This window comes from Lepidochelys olivacea (genome assembly GCF_965140295.1).
Source record: "Lepidochelys olivacea isolate rLepOli2 genome assembly, chromosome: 3".
NCBI lineage: Eukaryota > Metazoa > Chordata > Testudines > Cheloniidae > Lepidochelys > Lepidochelys olivacea.
The window spans coordinates 115,005,358-115,024,573 of record NC_140413.1 but is presented as its reverse complement, the minus strand read 5'-3'; the positions used below and the strand labels follow the sequence as shown (position 1 = coordinate 115,024,573).

Below are 19,216 nucleotides of genomic sequence, written 5' to 3'. Positions count from 1 at the left end.
GAACGACACCACTTCATACCAGGTGAGGATCTGGCCCACAGTGTAATAAAATATTGTTAGTCTCAATCCTTCAGGATTTTTTAAATTCTATTTATGACCTGTGAACAAATGACCCATTGGCAAACTGTGAGATAGCTAAAAATATATAGAAAATAACCTTTTGTCCCTTGCCAAACCATTGACAGCTTCTAGCAATAAAATACAAGGCGGTATGAACAGGTTTTTATTTAAATATTGTAAGTTATTATTAAATATTTATGTAGTGTCATATCTTTGCACGGTTCTTTTGTCAGTTCGTGATTTTTACATTATCAGCTAGTTTACTATCCAAGGTGTGTTGAGGCCAACAAACCTAAACTGCTGTTTTAGTCTGTATTTATTTACCATGGGCAGCCTGTATTTTGTTTACTAAGATAAAGATTCAAATCCACAATTACTAGTCTTTGCTGAAAATGTGCTAACAAGTTCACAGTTCTCAAAGCAGTTGTATCAAATCATGCATTTGCACTTATTTTTAAAGGCTGAATGTTTTCTAGGTGAAATTCAAATGATCAAGTACTGTGTGACTGTGAGCCTATTTTCCTTTGTATTTATGATTATGCAATGAAAGCAAAATTGTTTTGTGGCAAATTTTATTTGGCACAGGGTCATATGGTGAGTTCAAGTTCAAAGGGACTGAGTATGGTCCAATTTGGACCAAAATTATATTTTGCAAAATGAAGCTTATTAAATGCAGACACACGTCAGCCCTAACACCATACATATTTTCATGAATATAATATTATCAGTCCAATAAACACAGGATTTTTACAACAAATAATCTCCTGCATCCTGTGCCCTCAAATGCTGTAGCATCACATTGCGTTTGAGAGCCTGAAAGTGAAACTGACTTCCTAAAACCAAAACTCAGCTAAACTGAATAGTCTACTTTCATTTCCAAAGCTTAATGAAATACAAAAAGTAAACAAAATATGAAAACAGTGGGAAGTAATTTTTTTAAAAATGTATGGAGCCAGATCCAGAGCTTGTGTAAATCAGCATAGCTCTACTGAAGACAATGACACTTTGCCAATTTATACCACCTAAGGATCCAACCTATGATGTTTAATGCGATAAATGTCCCTTTCCATGTTTATTTCAGATCAAAGTTCTTGCTTTGTAGCACATTTTGATCACCAGAGTCCCAAATGAACCTATCCAGCACATGCAATTCTTTAATGAGGCAGTTTTATCTCCATGATATAGACTTGTAAGATACTAGAGACCCAGAACTGACTACTGGAATCTACTAAGACATAACCAGAGATTACCATACTGAATTCTACCCCTACAAAAACCGAATGGTGGGGTAATTTGGTTTAGAACTATAGAATCGTAGGACTGGAAGGGACCTTGATAGGTCTTCTAGTCCAGTCCTCTGCACTCAAGGCAGGATCAAGCATTATCTGGGCCATCCCTAACAGGTGTCTGTCCAACCTACCCTCACAAATCTCAAATGATGGCGATTCCACAACCTTCCTAGGCAATTTATTCCAGTGCTTAGCTATCCTGACAGTTAAAAGTTTCTCCTAATGTCCAACCTAAACTGCCCTTGCTGTAATTTAAATCCATTGCCTCTTATCCTATCCCCAGAGGTTAACAAGAACAATTTTTCCTCCTGGTAAAAACTTGTGTCCCCCCTCATTCTTTTTTCTCCAAACTGAAAAAATTGGGTTTGTTTAATCTTCCCTCATAGGTCATGTTTTCTAGGCCTTTAATCATTTTTGTTGCTCTTCTCTGGACTTTCTCCAATTTGTCCACATCTTTCCTGAAATGTGGTGCCCAGAACTTGACACAATATCCCAGCTGAGGCCTAATGAGCGTGAAGTAGAGCCAAAGAATTACTTCTTATGTCGTGTCTTACAATGCTCTTGCTAATCCATCCCAGAACGATGTTTGCTTTTTTTTTGGCAACAGTGTTACACTTTTGACTCTCATTTAAGTCTATGTCCCCCAGATCCTTTCCTAGGCAGTCATTTCCCATTTTGTATGTGTGCAACTGATTGTTCCTTCCTAAGTGGAGTACTTTTGCATTTGTCCTTTACTTGTGTTTTTGTTTAGTTCTGTTTTTGCTTGTAATTGTCTGCAATTATCTGGATGAAGTTAGGACTTCCTGGGATTTTGCTTGCTAAGACTTCACATTCCAAAAAGCTTCCAAGCCTGCTTACCCATCTGACCATTACCCAGTTGGTGGCAAATTATACAATCACCCAGCATTTAAAAAAGGGAAAAAAGTATGAACAGTGATCCAAAAATGGTGCCCATGGAACCCAATGGACAGAAAAGTGATTCTTCCCCTCCTATTTTGTTCTGTAAGGATTATCTTGTTGAAATCACCACCAAAAATCAAGTTTAGGTATTCAGAAGTTAATAGGTTCATCTTAATTTTGCATACAGTGGCAAGGTGTTCTGATGAAGATTCTTTTCAGAAGTAAGACTTTCATCACTTACCTTGGAAACAAAACATTCTGCAATAGCCACAGGGTCATTTTCACAGTTTTTCAAATCTTGCAAAAGTTCACTAATAAAACAAATAAATAAAAAGGAAGAAAAATTTAACATATATACAGTATTTTTATACATATACATACATACACACATATATACACACATACACACACACACATATATGCTGCTTCTTTGTCTTTGTCTTCTTTGTCTCCTCTCACATCATAACAGCCATCACTTTTTAAGCATTAATTATAACCACATCAACATTCATAGCTACACATTTCTTGTTTCCTTCTGCAAAAACACAACTGTAATTTGAGTTTCTTCTGTGCTATTCATGTTATTCCCCTTCATTAGGCAAACAGTCATACACAATCATATGAAAATACTGATTTGTGTGCACACAAATGGGTATCTACTCACATGTCAGCCAATTAGTCATCTGACTGGAGAATTGCATGTGGCCAATTTCAACACATGCATAAAATAGTCACACACAAAGGTATGTCTAGAATTACATGCACCTGATTCAGGGAGTTTCATTTTTGACACTATATTAAATGGTCAAAGAGCAGCACTTCTACTACTACCCAAATGAATTCAGATTTCTCTCCCTCAGGATTTTCTACTAGACCCCATCACCATTGCACTGGAGGGCCTTTCACTTTAAATAGACGGGCAAGACAAAATTGTTAGTGGACTTCATGGGATTCTCTGGTCTTGTCCCTTACCTAATTATGGGAACTCTGGTTACGATAAGTTTGTTTTGGAAATAGGCTCTTGGAAATGACAGTCCAGCATGTATTATTTATAAACCACAAGTCACAACACGATCACGGGATAGTGGTCTTCTAAGAAGAGATGAACAAATTCTGTGACTAGAGCCCCTTCCCACAAACTTGAAATATGCTGGCTGTAGTGCTTCTATTCTACTCACACAAAGGAACTGGTCATCAGTTACATTTGAATACCAATAGTGATGTTCATGTACAGTGAAATGTAAAATGCAGTGAAGCAAATGTCCTATTGTGTAACAATTGTTTCCTGACTTCATATGTTCTAGGAGGCTAGAAATAACTTCTCCTAATCTATCAGGAGAGGTATCTCAGCTACTCGGAGAATCACAGTTGAGAAGCAGGAATGGATTGCATATACAGAAAGAACTGTAATAACTTCAGAGTAAAAAAAACCCTTATCTACCTTTAATAACTGGAGGAAAGAAGCTTTTTCCTTGAAAGAAAGATATAAAGATAAAAATTGGACCACTGGATGTCTGGAAGAAAACGCAGAAGAAAATAAAACCCCTAGAAGTAATACTTCTGACACTTCAAGCATGAATTCTTTTATAGTGTGAGCAAGGCACTGAGGGAGTATGGTCACTGTTGCCCAAGATTCCATTCTTGAGGGCCGAGTCAAGACATGGTTTGATCATTCTGATTTTGTAGTGTAAAACACACAGAAAATGAAGGCAAGAAAATTCAAGCAGAGGAAGAAAACCTCTGAGCTTTCTACAGTCTTCAACTTTGTTGAGCTGCAATGATAGTCACACTTAGACAAAATCAGGAACAATAATCCTAATTTCCTGTCAAACAAATTACTTATAGGACCCAACTGCCCTTAAGGAAATCCTTCCTTAGGTGCCATTTTTGTCCCAGGTGAGAGTTGGCTTCTTCCACTGCAGTTTTGCGTGCTGAGAATTCTAAGCTTGCACCTGGAAGATTTCTTCTTCCAGTGGACATCAATTCCCACTCGATAACAAGAAAAGTAGTAACAGAACTAGGAGTTCAGACTTGTATTTTGCCCCTCAAACTTTCAAAAAGATCAGTGTGTCCCGTAGTCGGACTATGAGTCAAAAGAGTTGGGTTTTCTTCCCAGCTTTGTCACCAACTCACTATGTAATTTTGGGCAAGTAATTTAACCTCTGTGCCTCAGCTTCCCCATATTGCATATGGGGATAATGCTACCACTTGCTCATACTACTTGTCTGTAAAGCACTGTGAAATCACAAATGAAAGGTGCTGTAGTAATGCCAAGTTATTATTTTAAAGACTGATTCCTTTTTTGCGATTGAGTTTTGGAAATCATGCCAACTGTCCTGAACAGCCCCAGGAAATTCCTGTTGTCCAATAGCAGAAGCTCTCTTGAGCTATTAGAATATGTAAACACTCATGAGTTGTTACATATTGTTAGCTGATCTGAGGAAGAGCTCTGTGCAGCTCAAAAGCTTTTCCCTTCCACCAACAGAAGCTGATCCAGTAAAAGATATTATCTCACCCACCTCGTTTCTAACACTCATGTTGTCAGTTCTACGGATATTGGCATTCTCTAATGCTATATTATTTCTCTCAGAGGTGCCAGTGTCACTACCTATAAGATTCTACACTGCTTCAGTAGGTTCTAGGAAATGAACATCTAGAACATCAGTATTGGTGAGAAGGGCCTGCTTGTGGGGGAGTAACATAAAATAGAGGAGTACTGCCCAGGGGTTCTAATCTGAATATCTGAATCCCCTGTAATAATCCTCTTGCCTCCCTTGTTGCCAATCAGCAACTCAAGTTTCCATGTGGCAGTAGAGAGATGCCATCTTGCAAACTGCACCAGAAAGGGAACTAGAAGGTTCACAAACTATAAAAAGGGATACTTCCCAAGTCCTACCTATCACAGTTACAGCTGGGCACTTGATTTGCTGAAGTGACCTGTGGGAGTCCAATGGCATGAGAAGGCAGCAGCTCTTTTAGCCTTGTTTGCCATGTATGTTACGGTTTTCACAGACAACAGAAAAACAACAGTCCTCAGTATTTGTGCCACTCTGATGCTCACTGGCCACAGACTTCATGAGTGTACAGAATGAGTACTTGGAAGCAGCTAATATTGTTCTAGCTAAATTACTGAAAGGAATCAAAATGGTGTGGGCTACTAGTTATAGTCCAGTTAGGTTGACAAACGGGGAAATACAACAAGCGTTGCTATGGGCTGGATGGGCAATCGTAACAACAACAAGTACTAAAATCCAGTGATTGAGAGGGAGGGAGGAACAGAATTCACAGATAGGTTTTCAATACAATATTTTCCTTTTAGCTGGTCAGTTTTTTCACCATAACCCCTTGAGGAGTCTTTGATTAATTGGACTGACTGTTGGTTTCAAGGCAAAATACTGTGAGCGGCCTAGCTTAGGGGAAGATTTTCAAAGACAAAGTGTAGTAAGACACCCAACTCCTACTGGAAAGTCAATGGAATTAAACTCCCATTTGTGTCTTTGAAAATACCTTGCATGCTGCATATCTTTTGATTGTACATGAAGTTAGGCATGCTTTTGTTTTGTTCATCATCTGTAATCAACATACTACAGAAAGACAGAAAGAAAGAAGCAAGCTGAAGACAAGGCTTTCCCCCCCTTCCTGATCTGAGACAGAGTGGAACAGAGAGGGGAATGATGAGTGTATGTGGGGGAGCATTTTTAGTCTCCAGCCCAGAACAGTTAAATGGCCATGGAGTACTGCGCATATCTAAAAGAGAGGGGTAATCCAGTTGCAGGGGCATTATTGAAAAATTCTTCATCTTCTCAACAGACAAAGTGCACCATTTGGTGAACAAAAAAGAAAAAACAGCAAGTGCAGGCAAGTAATTAGTACTTTAAAACTGATTTTTCATTTTTTAAGTGTTTTTACAGGTTTATAATGAAAACGTCAGGCTACCGGTAAAAAAGAAAAATCAAGGGAGAAATACAACACCAGCATAACTACATGTAGCCCAATAAAGTTCCTCTGGCCAAAATTACTTAGCGGACACATACTTTTCTTATGTTTCTTCTGTTTTAATATAAAGTTACTTTTCCCCCTAAATGTAGCACCCAGAGTTATTTCTAAAAAATGCTTCTCTTGAAAACAATCCAAATGATGTCAGCATGAAGATAACAGAGCAGGAATCATCTAACATGATATATTTAGAGATACTGCTCCTGCCGCAGTATCTGTATAATTGAATAGGAGGTTAATGGCAGGTCCAGGCCAGCAGAGTGGTAGATACACGATAATGCAGGATCCAGGTCAGCAGTTTTCCCTTATTCCAGCACAGATTCAGCACATGCTGGCCCCCTTCCACTATGCTTAGGAAAGGTTAGCTGCAGTATTCAACAGCACTTCAATGCAGAACTTCATTTCAAGTTTTAAATACAGTACCTGATTGGGTGGGGAGTTTGTCTTAGATTATCTTTTACACTGAAAAGTATTTGTAAGGACTTCTCTGGGAAGGAGGGGCAGAGAAGCAAGACAGCAGAAACTGGTTAGGAGAGAATTTTTCTTCCCTACGTAAGCCACATTGGAAAAAGAGAGTGGGGTCTTCCTCCATGATATGAAGCAAGACAGAAGGAATATATTCAGGTGCTCTCTTCTGAGAAATGGCAAGGGGAGCTTTCAAAGTAGAGGGGGCCATGACGCAAGCACTGGAACTAGCATCACAATAGCAACTTTGATAATTGGTGCAGTCTAAAACTCAACAGTGGTTCAGCTACAAGAAGCAACTTGAACTAGATCACAGTCTACCGTGTCTTAGTAAAGACCACAAAATCCCAGTATTACAAACCCTTATGAAATCACCATAGATAAATCCTACCATGTGTGTACAATAACCACGTTTTAAAATTAAGTGACCGATCTTTATTTCTCTGAATACCCATAGGCATCAAAATCCACATTCCAGATGAATGGCCAAAGACAAGTTTGGAAAAACAAACTCACTTTGAAGCTATAAAACCACACGCACGCACTTGAAACTGCTAACTCATAACTGCCAAATGCAACTTTTTTCAAATGTAAAAATAAATAAAGTTAGCAAGCAGACTCTAGAGCGCATTTAAGACCCAGCTGCTACATGCCAAGTTTCAGACACGAGTACATTTTTATAGAGGAGAATTAAATCCCTGAATCTATATTGGGATCTATAATGAAAATGGTCAATCTTCAAAGCTACAGTCCACATAGTCCTTTAAATTGGGGGCCTTGGAAGACATTAAAGATAAACTTCTTCCAAAGTTCTAGTAAAACTAAGTATAAAGCACATGATGATTCTCTAAAATTGTAGCACAACTATTTCTCCTCAAAAGTGATTTGAAAAGTTTGTTTTTTTATTAACTTCTTAAGATCTTTGTTTGCAATTTTGCTATTCCCCTGCTACAGTCGACATACTACTAAGCAGCACATATACTAAACAGTATTTACAGTTTTGCCAGAAAAACTGCATCTACAATAGGGGCTATTGCCAGCACAGTTCTGTTGGTCACAAATCACACCTCATGCTACCCCTGACCTACGTAGCTATGTCAGCAGAAGTTTGTAGTGTACACCTTGCCCCACACAGAGTACGGGGTGATGACTGAATTCTCAACCTGGTGAGAAAGTCAAGCACTAACTGTCTGGAGGTCACGCCAAATAAGTCAAATTTGATGTTAGTAGATTGCAGGACGGAACCTGAACATAGTGTGAGGATTATATTGGTCTCTTAAATTGACAGTATTTGTCTGCTGTTTCTTACTCATATTGGGAAGTTGGGGTTCTTGCTGTTGGAGGATTAGGTGACAGCAATGGTCAAGATTATTTTTCCCTATGTCTAGCCCAGAAGTTATAATCTCAATACCATGAGATTTTATGGCTCCATCATCTTATGTTTAGGCTACTTCCATATGCTTTCCATAAAGTTACACCTTAAATCCATTCAGAAACTGAAGATTGCGCAAGATGCAGCAGCCCACTTAATGTGCAGGGTACCTCACTGTGAGCACACTGCACCAGTTTTCCATGATCTGCATTATCTGCTTTGGGTTTCTGGGAGGAGTTCTAGGCATTGTTTTTTTTCCAATAAAGCCCTAATGGACCTTCGTGAGAATCCACCTCTCTCTCCATCTGATACTGCTCCAGTTATAATCAGCAGAACCATTTTAGTCTGGCAATCCATAGGGATGGGGTCTGTTGACACGGATATTCTTTGTGATGGACTCTCAACTTTAGAATTCATTCCCACATTTTGGTTTGAGAGAGTCTGAATCTGATGACCTGCAGGGCATGAGGAAAAACAACTATTTTGGGCTTTCTGGAGAAATAAGCAATAGGCAAGGGAGTTGAGGGAGTGTAGGACACCAATATGATCAATAAAGTTTGTTCGTTTTGTTTTGGGCGGTTGACCTTGAGTACGTAGGCAAAATTATACTGCTAGATTCAATAGTGTTTTCAAATGTTCGTGAATAATACCCGGAGCATGAGATAGAGGTTTTTAAAACTTTTTTGTTATATACACCATAATTAGCTCGGGGTGGGGGACTTTGCAGATAGTTCTAAGCAATAAAGAAAGAACTAATTCTTAAACATTGATATTTTAAAAATATAAATTTATTTTTATGTATTGTTTTGCCATTTGAAATAAACTTTAGTACGTTGCAAAATGTTATCTTTATAGGGCCAAATTTCTTTCCTTTGTGGGAAGAAACTGCATATGGGACAGGAAATTCAGAAGCAAGTTTCAGTTTGCAGCATTTCCTTCTAAACGGTCTGTCAGAACTGGCAAGATTGTGGTTCTATGCCTGCAGATGTTGCAAGACCTACACAACCTGACAACACCTGTCGAGACTAGAGAAGATTTCCTCCCCTCCAAAGGCAGAAAGGAAAATACACCAAAAAATGAAGGGAAATTTTTACTTATACAATCAGCAGCTAAAATTATCAGGATGGGCATAGATGACCTAATCAGAAACATGAAACAAATCTTGTTGAGATCAAAGAAATATCAATTTCTTATTTTACATTCATTGGCTGTACCAATCCAAGGAAAAGTATTTATTTGTTTTTTTCCCCCGTTAATACAGTATCCTCCCTTGTTTTCACTTTGTCAAATATTAACTTACCTGTTGAAATGGTAGATATCTTGTATGTTTCCAAACAGAGCTGATCGTTCTTCTGTCCCCAGAGAGAGCTTGGATTGGTCAGTGATACAATCAAGGTAGTCCTGTGAAATAAATTAGAAGGAGGCCTTAAACACTCCTGTTCTTTTCTAGATCAGTAAACGGAGCTATCTTTAATTGTGCAAGAGATTAGTCCCTTCCTATCAGTTTCACATTATTATTACAGTAATCCCCTCAGTAGCTCTTCTGTGAGCAGTCATTCTATTACGAAAGATAACAATACTTATCTGTTCACTCAAACCAAGAAAATTACTGAAGACTGAATGCTACACTATATTGCTTACATTGGACAGAGTACAGTTTTTATAGCTACAGACGTACACATTTGACCCATGATAGTTGAATTGTCTCAGTTAGTTACTCAATAAAGTCAATGATGTTCTTCCATATTCATTTTCTTTTTAAATCAGTGGTTTTTAGGATTTTTTTTAAGTGAGTTATATTGGTAAGACACCTGGATTTAATAGTGATTCCATGACTAGAGGCTTGGAAAATGCAATCATTTCAAAGCTATAAAGAGGATTTGTTTTTAATCCTAAAAGGAAGAAAATGCACTCACCACCAGTTTGTACAGGATAGAACTCCTATATTTTTATCCATAAACACACAACTCATCCATGTGGACTGCTAAACTGAATGTTACATTGACATACACTCTAGCAAAGATTTATTTTCATGTCTAGAAATATGGTTTATTTAATGGCATATAAACTAGATTACTTAAAACAGTCAGGACAGTATAATTCTTGCAGGGTAATAGCTGCCAAACTCTTCCTCTGGTTCTGATAAGGGCTCTACTCCCCAACGTGTCACCTTTCATTATTGTGCAGTTACAGTATTAGGGCTCCTCAGATAAGGGCAACCAAATCCACAGAGCTGTTTAGCAGAGCATAAGTCATAAAGCAAGGAACCCAGCACATCACTACAACATTTATAAAGAAACTCTGCAGGAGGAAGGAAAACAATAAAGGAAAAGTGAAAACAGCTGAAAATGTGAAATGAAAATAAATAAAGGTCCCTTACCCTGGGGTTAGACAATGTGGTGTGGCACCGTACCAAAAGCCACACAACATTCCACAGCACTAAAAGGAAGGAACCCTGTGAGATGTCAGCTAGATCATGAAAATCTTTACAGTATAATGGCATTCCAAAGACAAAAGGGGGAAAAAAAAGGAAAAAAAAAGACAACACCACACATACAGAACCAGATTCAGCCTTAGTGTAAATCCCGCCAAGACAAATGATTTACATCAGGCATGAATCTGACCCTTGGCATTTAGATGCCCTCTCAAGAAGGGTTTTGAATTACAGAACCTGAGTCTCCATTCACTGATCCCAGTTTCCCACTAGTGGAGCTGCACTGGCTTCAGCACAATCATAGGTGTAAGAAAAATCAGGACCAGTCATTCCTGTTCCTTTGTGTTCTACCATTGGGTCACCTGCATTCCCTCCTTCACTTACCTCACACGAATTCTAACCCCAATAGTCTCCTCAATTAAAAGGATCGTTCACCAGCACCGTCTAAAAACAGCATCTTATTTCTAACTGGTACCGTTCGAAAACTGTACTACTCAAAGACAGTTTCACAAGTGGTAGGCAGCAAGTAAGCAGCATAGCCTTTATTCTTCAAAAAGGCTCTGCAAGGCACAGCCCTGCCCCACCAGTACCTCTACCAGCCTGTGACCTCATAGTCCAAGTCTGTTCTTGAAGTATGTTTGCATAATAAGTCCTCGGAACAAAGACCCTGGGGTTTTCTAAACCCTATAACTGACCTTTTGTTTTTACTCAGGAGCTGCCTAAGAATAGACAATTTTAGAAGTTTGGTGGGGCAGCTTAGATACAGCACTCTAGGTCAAAGAGCCAGACGCAAATGCAAAATAGAGCTAGAAGGGACACTTCCAGCTATAGTTTTAACTTGTGGTTCTTTTCAACAAAATGTAAAGAATGAATGAATGAATGTAATAAATTAACCTTCCCTGCCCTACCAGTAAAACCAACCATGTAAAAATGAATAATATGGAAATCTCAGGCATAATTCCCATCCTTTAAAAACGTTTAATGTTATTTTTAGCACCGAGGATTGCAACAGAATTCTGATGTTACATGACAGAACATGTTTAAAAAAACACCTACACACACTTTTTACTGAATAAAGGAAAAGTTTCTTCTGCACATTAGTGCTATCTTACCTTGGTGTTCCATTTTCCCAAAAGAGGAATATTCCACAAATACTTTCACTTTTTAAATTTTCTTGTAGCCAGTGTACAGAGAATGACCTCAGTTTTGTGACTTTTTTTCACATCTCATCTAGTTATACTCCACATATATCTCACATACCCACACACTCTTGTGTCCATCACTAATTCTTAATAAGGAATAAAAAGACTTTGTACACAAAAAAGAAAAAGAGAAGAAAAAAACCAGCTCCACATGAGTTGGTGCTTTAGCTGCTGACACTGTTTGACTAGCCTATGTTTTGATACAGTGAAACTACAGATTCAAGATTGCTATTCTCTTTTGAGAAATTTCCCTTATAGCTACATTTCATCCTCTCCCTTCCCCCAAATTACTTTAGAGAGAAGTTAGGAACTCATTGTTCTATTTTTGCTTTTTGCAGATTAATGTGAACACAGTGCATCTGTTAAAGCAGATGACGGAGTTAATGAAGGGTATACTACCTCACTTTCAGGGAACTGCTGAGACTTGAGACTGCTTTCAAAATCCTAATGTCTTTTGATGGTAGGCACAAGTCTTTTGACTCACAGGCACAAGTTCTGCAACTATTAAAGTGACGTTCAACAAAGCAGAAGAGGGAAGGGGAGAGAGAAATCCTGTCCAAAATGTGTCTTTATTAGATCATTCAGATTTTTTTTTTAACTAGGGGGATGACATTTATTTTTCCCAATTAAAAAAACAAAAACAAAAAACACTTATTTTCTTTTTTTCCATTTGTCTGAAAGAAACTTGAGAGAAGAAAGGAAAGAAAATTCTCAAACTTTTTTTTTTTTTTAAGCCAGACACGCACATGTTATAGGTCAGAACAGGACATCTGGGGAAAGCTTGTGGGCTATATTAACAGCAGCATTTATATTTCAGTAGTACCCTGGGGCCAACCAAGTCAGTGCTATACAAACATATAGCAGTAGGTAGTCCCTGCCCGAAAGAGCTGTCAGTCTAAACAGGACAAGTTATAACAACAGGTGGATGAAGCAAATAGGCAGGCTGGGGTCAGGGTGGAGGATAAAGGTGAAAGGGCAACAAAAATAGGATGTATGCAGTTCTGAGCCAATCAGGAGCAGTTGTCACAACTCACCACCTGCCTAGCCCTTTTTCTGGCAGCTTTCTTTATGCCTAATGGAAGAGATTAATTTTGAGCAATCTTCACAAAGCGGCTTTGACAAAGGCCGGGCACAAAGTACAGGACAGCACTTGCATTAGTAGACAGAGTGCACCGTAAGGAAATATTATCCCCTTAATTTATATCAGCTTTATAACATCATATGTGCTATCTTTAAGGCTTCATAAACTCATTCAGGAAGTAGACGTGGTATTAGGATGCAAACCTTCAGTGGGTCAATGATGAAAGCAGATCAAAGGTTTACAGTCATGATTTTCCCCCTAATTTTAATGACCTCTTTAGAGTACGATACTTTAACCCCAAGTCAGTTACTGAAATCTACTGCCGCATATTGCGTATTAACAACTGTAATCATGAATGAAAGGTTTGAAGCTCTCAGATGACAGGCCAGGCTGCCAACGTAATGATACAGTGCAGAAACCAACAAACTTTATTAGGACTGAGCACAAGGCTTAATAATTGTATTTGTTTCTTGTCAGCACTCCTGGCCCCCACTGCCTGCGCCGAGGGATTTGTTTATAACCTTTGCCTTTATTGCTGTTTTATTGCCTGCCAGAAGGCCCAGCAAAACACATAACCTCACTTTATGAAAAAAAGAACCCTCCTCAAATTGATGTACGGTGCAAGGATTGCTTTAATGACATCACACAATTTTCTAGTCCTATTTCTTCAAACCTTTCCACACCTGGAAGAGTCATGCCAGATTCCCTCTAAGGATTGCTTGGCCTCCCTTGTTGGGTTTGACATTTTCTCAGTTTATCTTTCATCACCCTTCAAATCTATGGAGGAAAAAAATCTCCGACAAGCTCTTATCTCACCCTTCCATTGGTCTCCTCCATAATCATGTGAGAATGACCCTACAGGGCTATGAAAAGGAGATGGAAACTAACTTCAGGTTATCCAGTAAATGATCCGCAATTAGGAAATGGAATAAACTGTCAATTTGTAAGAAGAGAGTTTTGTGCAGATTCACATGTTGAGTAAACCAAGTTTTTGAAGTCCTAGCCTCAGGGAACTAAGCGCAAATTCACTGGTAGCACTTTTACCAAACTAATCACCTATGAATTTTTTGCATGTGGAGGTATTCCACTTAAAAAGTTAGCCTTAGAATAGATTGCTCAGATTGCAGACTAAAATATGGGAACACCTATGGCAAGGAGAAGTGGTTTTCAATCTGTGGTCTGTGGACACTATGTCAAAGATTTCCATAGGGGTCCGCACCACCATTTGAAATTATTTAGTGTTCCGCAAATGAAAAAAGGTTGAAAACCACTAGCATAGAGGGTAGGAACTACATTACCAAAACACACTGCATAGAAAAGACAAGGTCTTATGCCTTTGTCTTGTAAGATTTATTCAGCTCTGCAAGACATTATATGAATGTTAGAGAAGCTCCCAGTTATCCATTTACAGGATGGGACTGAACATCTTTAAAGAAGAGGATACAAAAGACACAGGTCAATGGGTAAAACTGCTTAAAACAAACTAACAATGTAGACATTCTCCTTTGCGAAAAGGCAAGCACATAAAATATGACACGTGTTGATCAATATCAACATTAAAACGATTCTTACCCACAAAATAAAACCAGATATCAAATTCACAGTCATCCTCTTCAGACAAAGGCCTGAGGTGGGAAAAAGCAGACTGACCCTACATTTTGCCTTCAATGTCTTAGTGTCTTATTCAACAATTGAGGACCCTTCACTGCAAACACTCTCCTCCAGCCCCCAACATGCTCATATCTAGAGATTTAGCAAGAATGCCTCAGCTGACTTCAAGTGTTGTAGCAGCATGTAGGAAGATAGCCAAGACTTAAACCATATGTCAATATCTTGAATTTAGCTGAAAGCAAGTGGAAAGCCAGTGCAGCCTTTGGAGAATTGTTATAACATGCTTCCTGTGACTAATACTGCCAAGCAAGTGGGCAACTGCCATCTGCACCAGCTGCTTCTTTTATGTGTATATTTTATCTACATATTTATCTGGCATCCAATGCCACAGCTTCTGGATACCATACAAAGATTAAAAACAATATTGACAAATATGTTGGTCACATCAAGCAGGCAGAATAAGACAGCTAAATGCTGGATTCATATGAGAGCAGCTCATTACAATTAATATAAAGTACAGTGAAAATGCAGTTGTAAGTAATTCACAGGTTTGCTCCTTGTTAATATATCCTATTTGCTTGACTACAGGAATCAGTCTAAGGGTTAATTTTATAAATTGTTTAAATCAATCCACTCCTTTCAAAAACCAAAACTATTTAGCTAGGACTTCTCGAACAAAGGAAGTCTCTCTGTAATATACTCACTTACACTGGCAGAAGACATGTCACTATTTTAAAACAGCTCTCGCTTATTCTGTAGTTGTTAATGAATACACCTGCTATATAAGAACAGTCATACTGGGTCAGACCAATGGTCCATCTAGCCCAGGGTTCCTGTCTTCCAACAGTGGCCAGTGCAGATTCTGTTCATTCCCTCTGAAGCACAGGTAACCATCAAGGGATCCATCCCCTGTCACCCATTCCCAGCGTCTGACTAATAGAGGCTGGGATATGTCAGAGCATGGTTTTGCATCCCTGCCCATCCTAAATAATAGTCATTGATGGACCTATTCTCCATGAACTTATCTAGTTCTTTTTTGAACCCTATTATAGTCTTGGCCTTCACAACATCCTCTGGCAAAGAGTTCCATAGGTTGACTGCATTGTGTAACGAAATACTTCCTTTTGTTTGTTTTAAACCCACTGCCTATTAATTTCATTTGGTGACCCCTAGTTCTTGTGTCATGAGAAGGAGTAAATAAAACTTCCTTATTTACTTGCTCCACACTAGTCATGATTTTATAGACCCCTGTCATATCCCATCTTAGAAGTCTGTTTTCCAAGCTGAAAAATCCAAGTCTTATTAGTCTCTCCTTATACGGAAGCTGTTCCATATCCCTAATAATTTTTGTTGCCCTTGTCTATACCTTTTCCAATTCCAGTATATCTTTTTAGATATATCCAGATCTGCATGCAGTATTTGAGATGTGGACGTACCATGGATTTATATAGAGGCAATATGATATTTTCTGTCCTATTATCTATCCCTTTCCTAATGATTCCCAACATTGATCGCTTTTTTGACTGCTGCTGCATATTGAGTGGATGTTTTCAGAGAACTATCCACAATGATTCCAAGATCTCTCTCTTGAGTGGTAACAGCTAATTTAGACCCCACCATTTTGTATGTATAATTGGGATTATGTTTTCCAATGTGCATTACTTTGCATTTATCAACATGAAACTTCATCTGCCATTTTGTTGCCCCATCATTCAGTTTTGTGAGATCCCCTTTGTAACTCTTCGCAGTCTGCTTTGGGCTTAACGATCTTGAATCGTTTGGCATCATCTGCACATTTTGCCACCTCACTATTCACCGATTTTTCCAGATCATTTATGAATATGTTGAATAGGACTGGGCCCAGTCCAGATCCCTGGGGGACACCACTATTTACTTCTCTCCATTCTGAAAACTGACCATTTATTCCTACCCTTTGTTTCCTATCTTTTAACCAGTTACCAATCCATGAGAGGACCTTCTCTCTTATCCCATGACAGATTATTTTGACAAGGTCCCTCACCAAAGGCTCTTAAGCAAAGGCTTTCTGAAAATCTAAGTACACTTTATCCATTAGATTACCTTTGTCCACATGCTTGTTGAACCCCCTCAAAGAATTCTAGGAGATTGGTGAGGCATGATTTCCCTTTACAAAAACCATGTTGACTTTTCCCCAACAAATCATGTTCATCTAGGTGTCTGATAATTCTGTTCTTTACTATAGTTTCAACCAGTTTGCCTGGTACTGAAGTCAGGCTTATTGGCCTGTAATTGCTGAGATGGCCTCTGGAGTCTTTTTTTTAAAATTGGCGTCACATTAACTATCCTTCAGTCATTTGGTACAGAAGCAGATTTAAATGATAGGTTACAGACTATAGTTAGTAGTTCTACAATTTTACATTTGTGTTCCTTCAGAACTCTTGGGTGAATATCATCTGGTCCTGGTGGTTTATTACTGTTTAATTTATCAATTTGTTCCAAAACCTCCTGTACCGACACCTCAATCTGGGACAGTTCCTCAGATCTGTCACCTAAAAAGAATGGCTCAGGTTTGGGAAATTCCTGAACAGCCTCAGCTGCGAAGACTGATGCAAAGAATTCATTTAGTTTCTCCACAATGGCCTTATCTTCCTTGAGTGCTCCTTTAGCATCTTGATCGTCTACTGGTTGTTTAGCAGGCTTTCTGCTTCTGATGTACTTAAATTTTTTTTGCTGTTACTTTTTGAGTCCTTTGCTAGCTGTTCTTCAAATTCTTTTTTGGCCTACCTAATTTTATTTTTACACTTCACTTGCCAGAGTTTATGCTCCTTTCTATTTTCCTCAATAAGGTTTAAACTTCCACTTTTTAAATAATGCCTTTTTGCCTCTTAACTGTTGTTTAGCCCCAGTGGCACTTTTCTGGTCCTCTTACTATGTTTTTTATTTGGGATATCCATTTAAATTGCTGGAAAATGTCCTATGACCACACTTAGCAGATTATTCTGATTGCTTCCACCCCTTCCCCAGTGCAAGCATTCACTAGTGACAGCAAAACTATGAATACCATTACAGCCTCACTTTGACTTAGATGATCATTCCTATCACTCCTCCAATGGCACACACTTGCTCAAATTATTTCAAATCTCTCAGCTTTCTGCCACTGCAATTTTAAATCTGCACCAGAAACGCTGACCTCTCCTCACAGGGAAGGCTGCGATCCATAAGTGTCAAGACAATTAGCTACTTTAAACAGCCACATCTAAAAGTCATCTGTGTTAGCAGCCACAGCTGTACTTCAATATATTATTTGAATTGGCTCTTTTGGTATCATATTCACAGGGAAATTTTTTAAATGCTCTGCAGAGAGAGGACATCTTTCAGTCCACGTGAAAATGTTACTATTAGACAGATGGTGAAGGAGTGCTATCTAATAGAAAGTATTTCTAGCTCCACACAATATATATGCTGTAAGTGCAGGTACAACACCCATGACTAAGGCAGCAAGTCAATTTGAAATTAATCAGAAAGTGACTTGAAATGCTGGTTCATTGTATGGTTTTAAGGAGATAAAAATTAATTGCAATGAATAACAAGATTAAAAAAATTAATTGTGATTAATCAAAAAGATAAAGTTGAAGCATGAAGGGGCATATGAATGCAATGCCAGCTACAACAATGCCATGTGAATGCCTGTTCTCACTTTCAAGTGACATTGTAAATAAGAAGCAGGCAGCATTATCTCCCATAAATGTAAACAAACTCATTTGTCTGAGTGATTGGCTGAACAAAAAGTAGGACTAAGTGGACATGTACACTCTAAAGCAGGGGTGGGCAAACTTTTTGGCCTGAGGGCCACATCTGGATATGGAAATTGTATGGCAAGCCATGAATGCTCATGAAATTGGGGGTAGAGGTGCGGGAGCGGGTGAGGGCTCTGGCTGGGGATGCGGGCTCTGGGGTGGGGCCAGAAACAAGGAGTTCAGGGTGTGGGAGGAGGATCCAGGTTGGGGAGCGGGGGTGTGTGTGTCAGGGCTCTGGGGTGGGGCCAGGGATGAGGGGTTTGGGGTGAAGGAGGGTGCTCCAGGCTGGGACCAATGGGTTCAGAGGGTGGGAGGGGTATCGGGGATGGGCCACGCTGTTGGGGCATGGGGAGGGGAGGAGGCTCTGGGCTTGGATTGAGGGGTTCAGAGGGCAGGAGGGGGATCAGGGCTGTGGCAGGGGATTAGGGTGTGGGGGGTTCTGGGGTGCAAGCTCCGGGCAGCGCTTACCAGAAGCAGCTCCGGAAGCACGTCCCCCCCTCTGGCTCTAAGGTGCGGCCAGGCCATGGGAGCTGAGGGGACGGCACCTGTGGATGGGGCAGCGTGCGGAGCCACCTGGCCACGCCTCTGCGTACTACGTAGGAGCCGGAGGGGGGTCATACCGGCTGCTTCCTGGGAGCTGCACGGAGTGGGACAAGCCCCCGACCCTGCTCCCTGGCTGGAGCACCGGAGCGGGGCAAATCCTCGACCCTGCTCCCTGGTAAATGGTCTGATGGGCTGGATGTGGCCCATGAGCCGTAGTTTGCCCACCCCTGCTCTGAAGGTTTACACTGTTTTGTTTTTGAGTGCAGTTATATACAACAAGTAATTCTACATTGTAACCTGCACTTTCATGATAAAGAGATTGCACTACTTGTATGAGGTGAACTGAAAAATACTATTTATTTTCTTTATCTTTTTTATGGTACAAATATTTGCTTTCAAAAATAATAATATGAAGTGAGCACTGTACACTTTGTATTTTGTGTTGTAACTGAAATCAATATATTTGAAAAGATAGAAAAACATCCAA

The 19,216-nt window shown here is 39.4% G+C and overlaps 1 protein-coding gene across 3 annotated transcripts in view; it reads right to left on the bottom strand.

The window, feature by feature from the left end:
• Nucleotides 1–19,216, bottom strand: part of PLEKHG1 (pleckstrin homology and RhoGEF domain containing G1) — a 216,936-nt gene that overhangs the window by 42,606 nt on the left and 155,114 nt on the right. For all 3 annotated transcript variants that reach the window (XM_084625153.1, XM_084625154.1, XM_084625155.1), the window contains 2 exons: nt 9,383–9,483; nt 2,491–2,560 (listed from right to left, as the gene is read on the bottom strand). In XM_084625153.1, the coding sequence (XP_084481279.1) occupies nt 2,491–2,560; nt 9,383–9,483 (171 nt within the window). The remainder of the gene's footprint in view (nt 1–2,490; nt 2,561–9,382; nt 9,484–19,216) is intronic.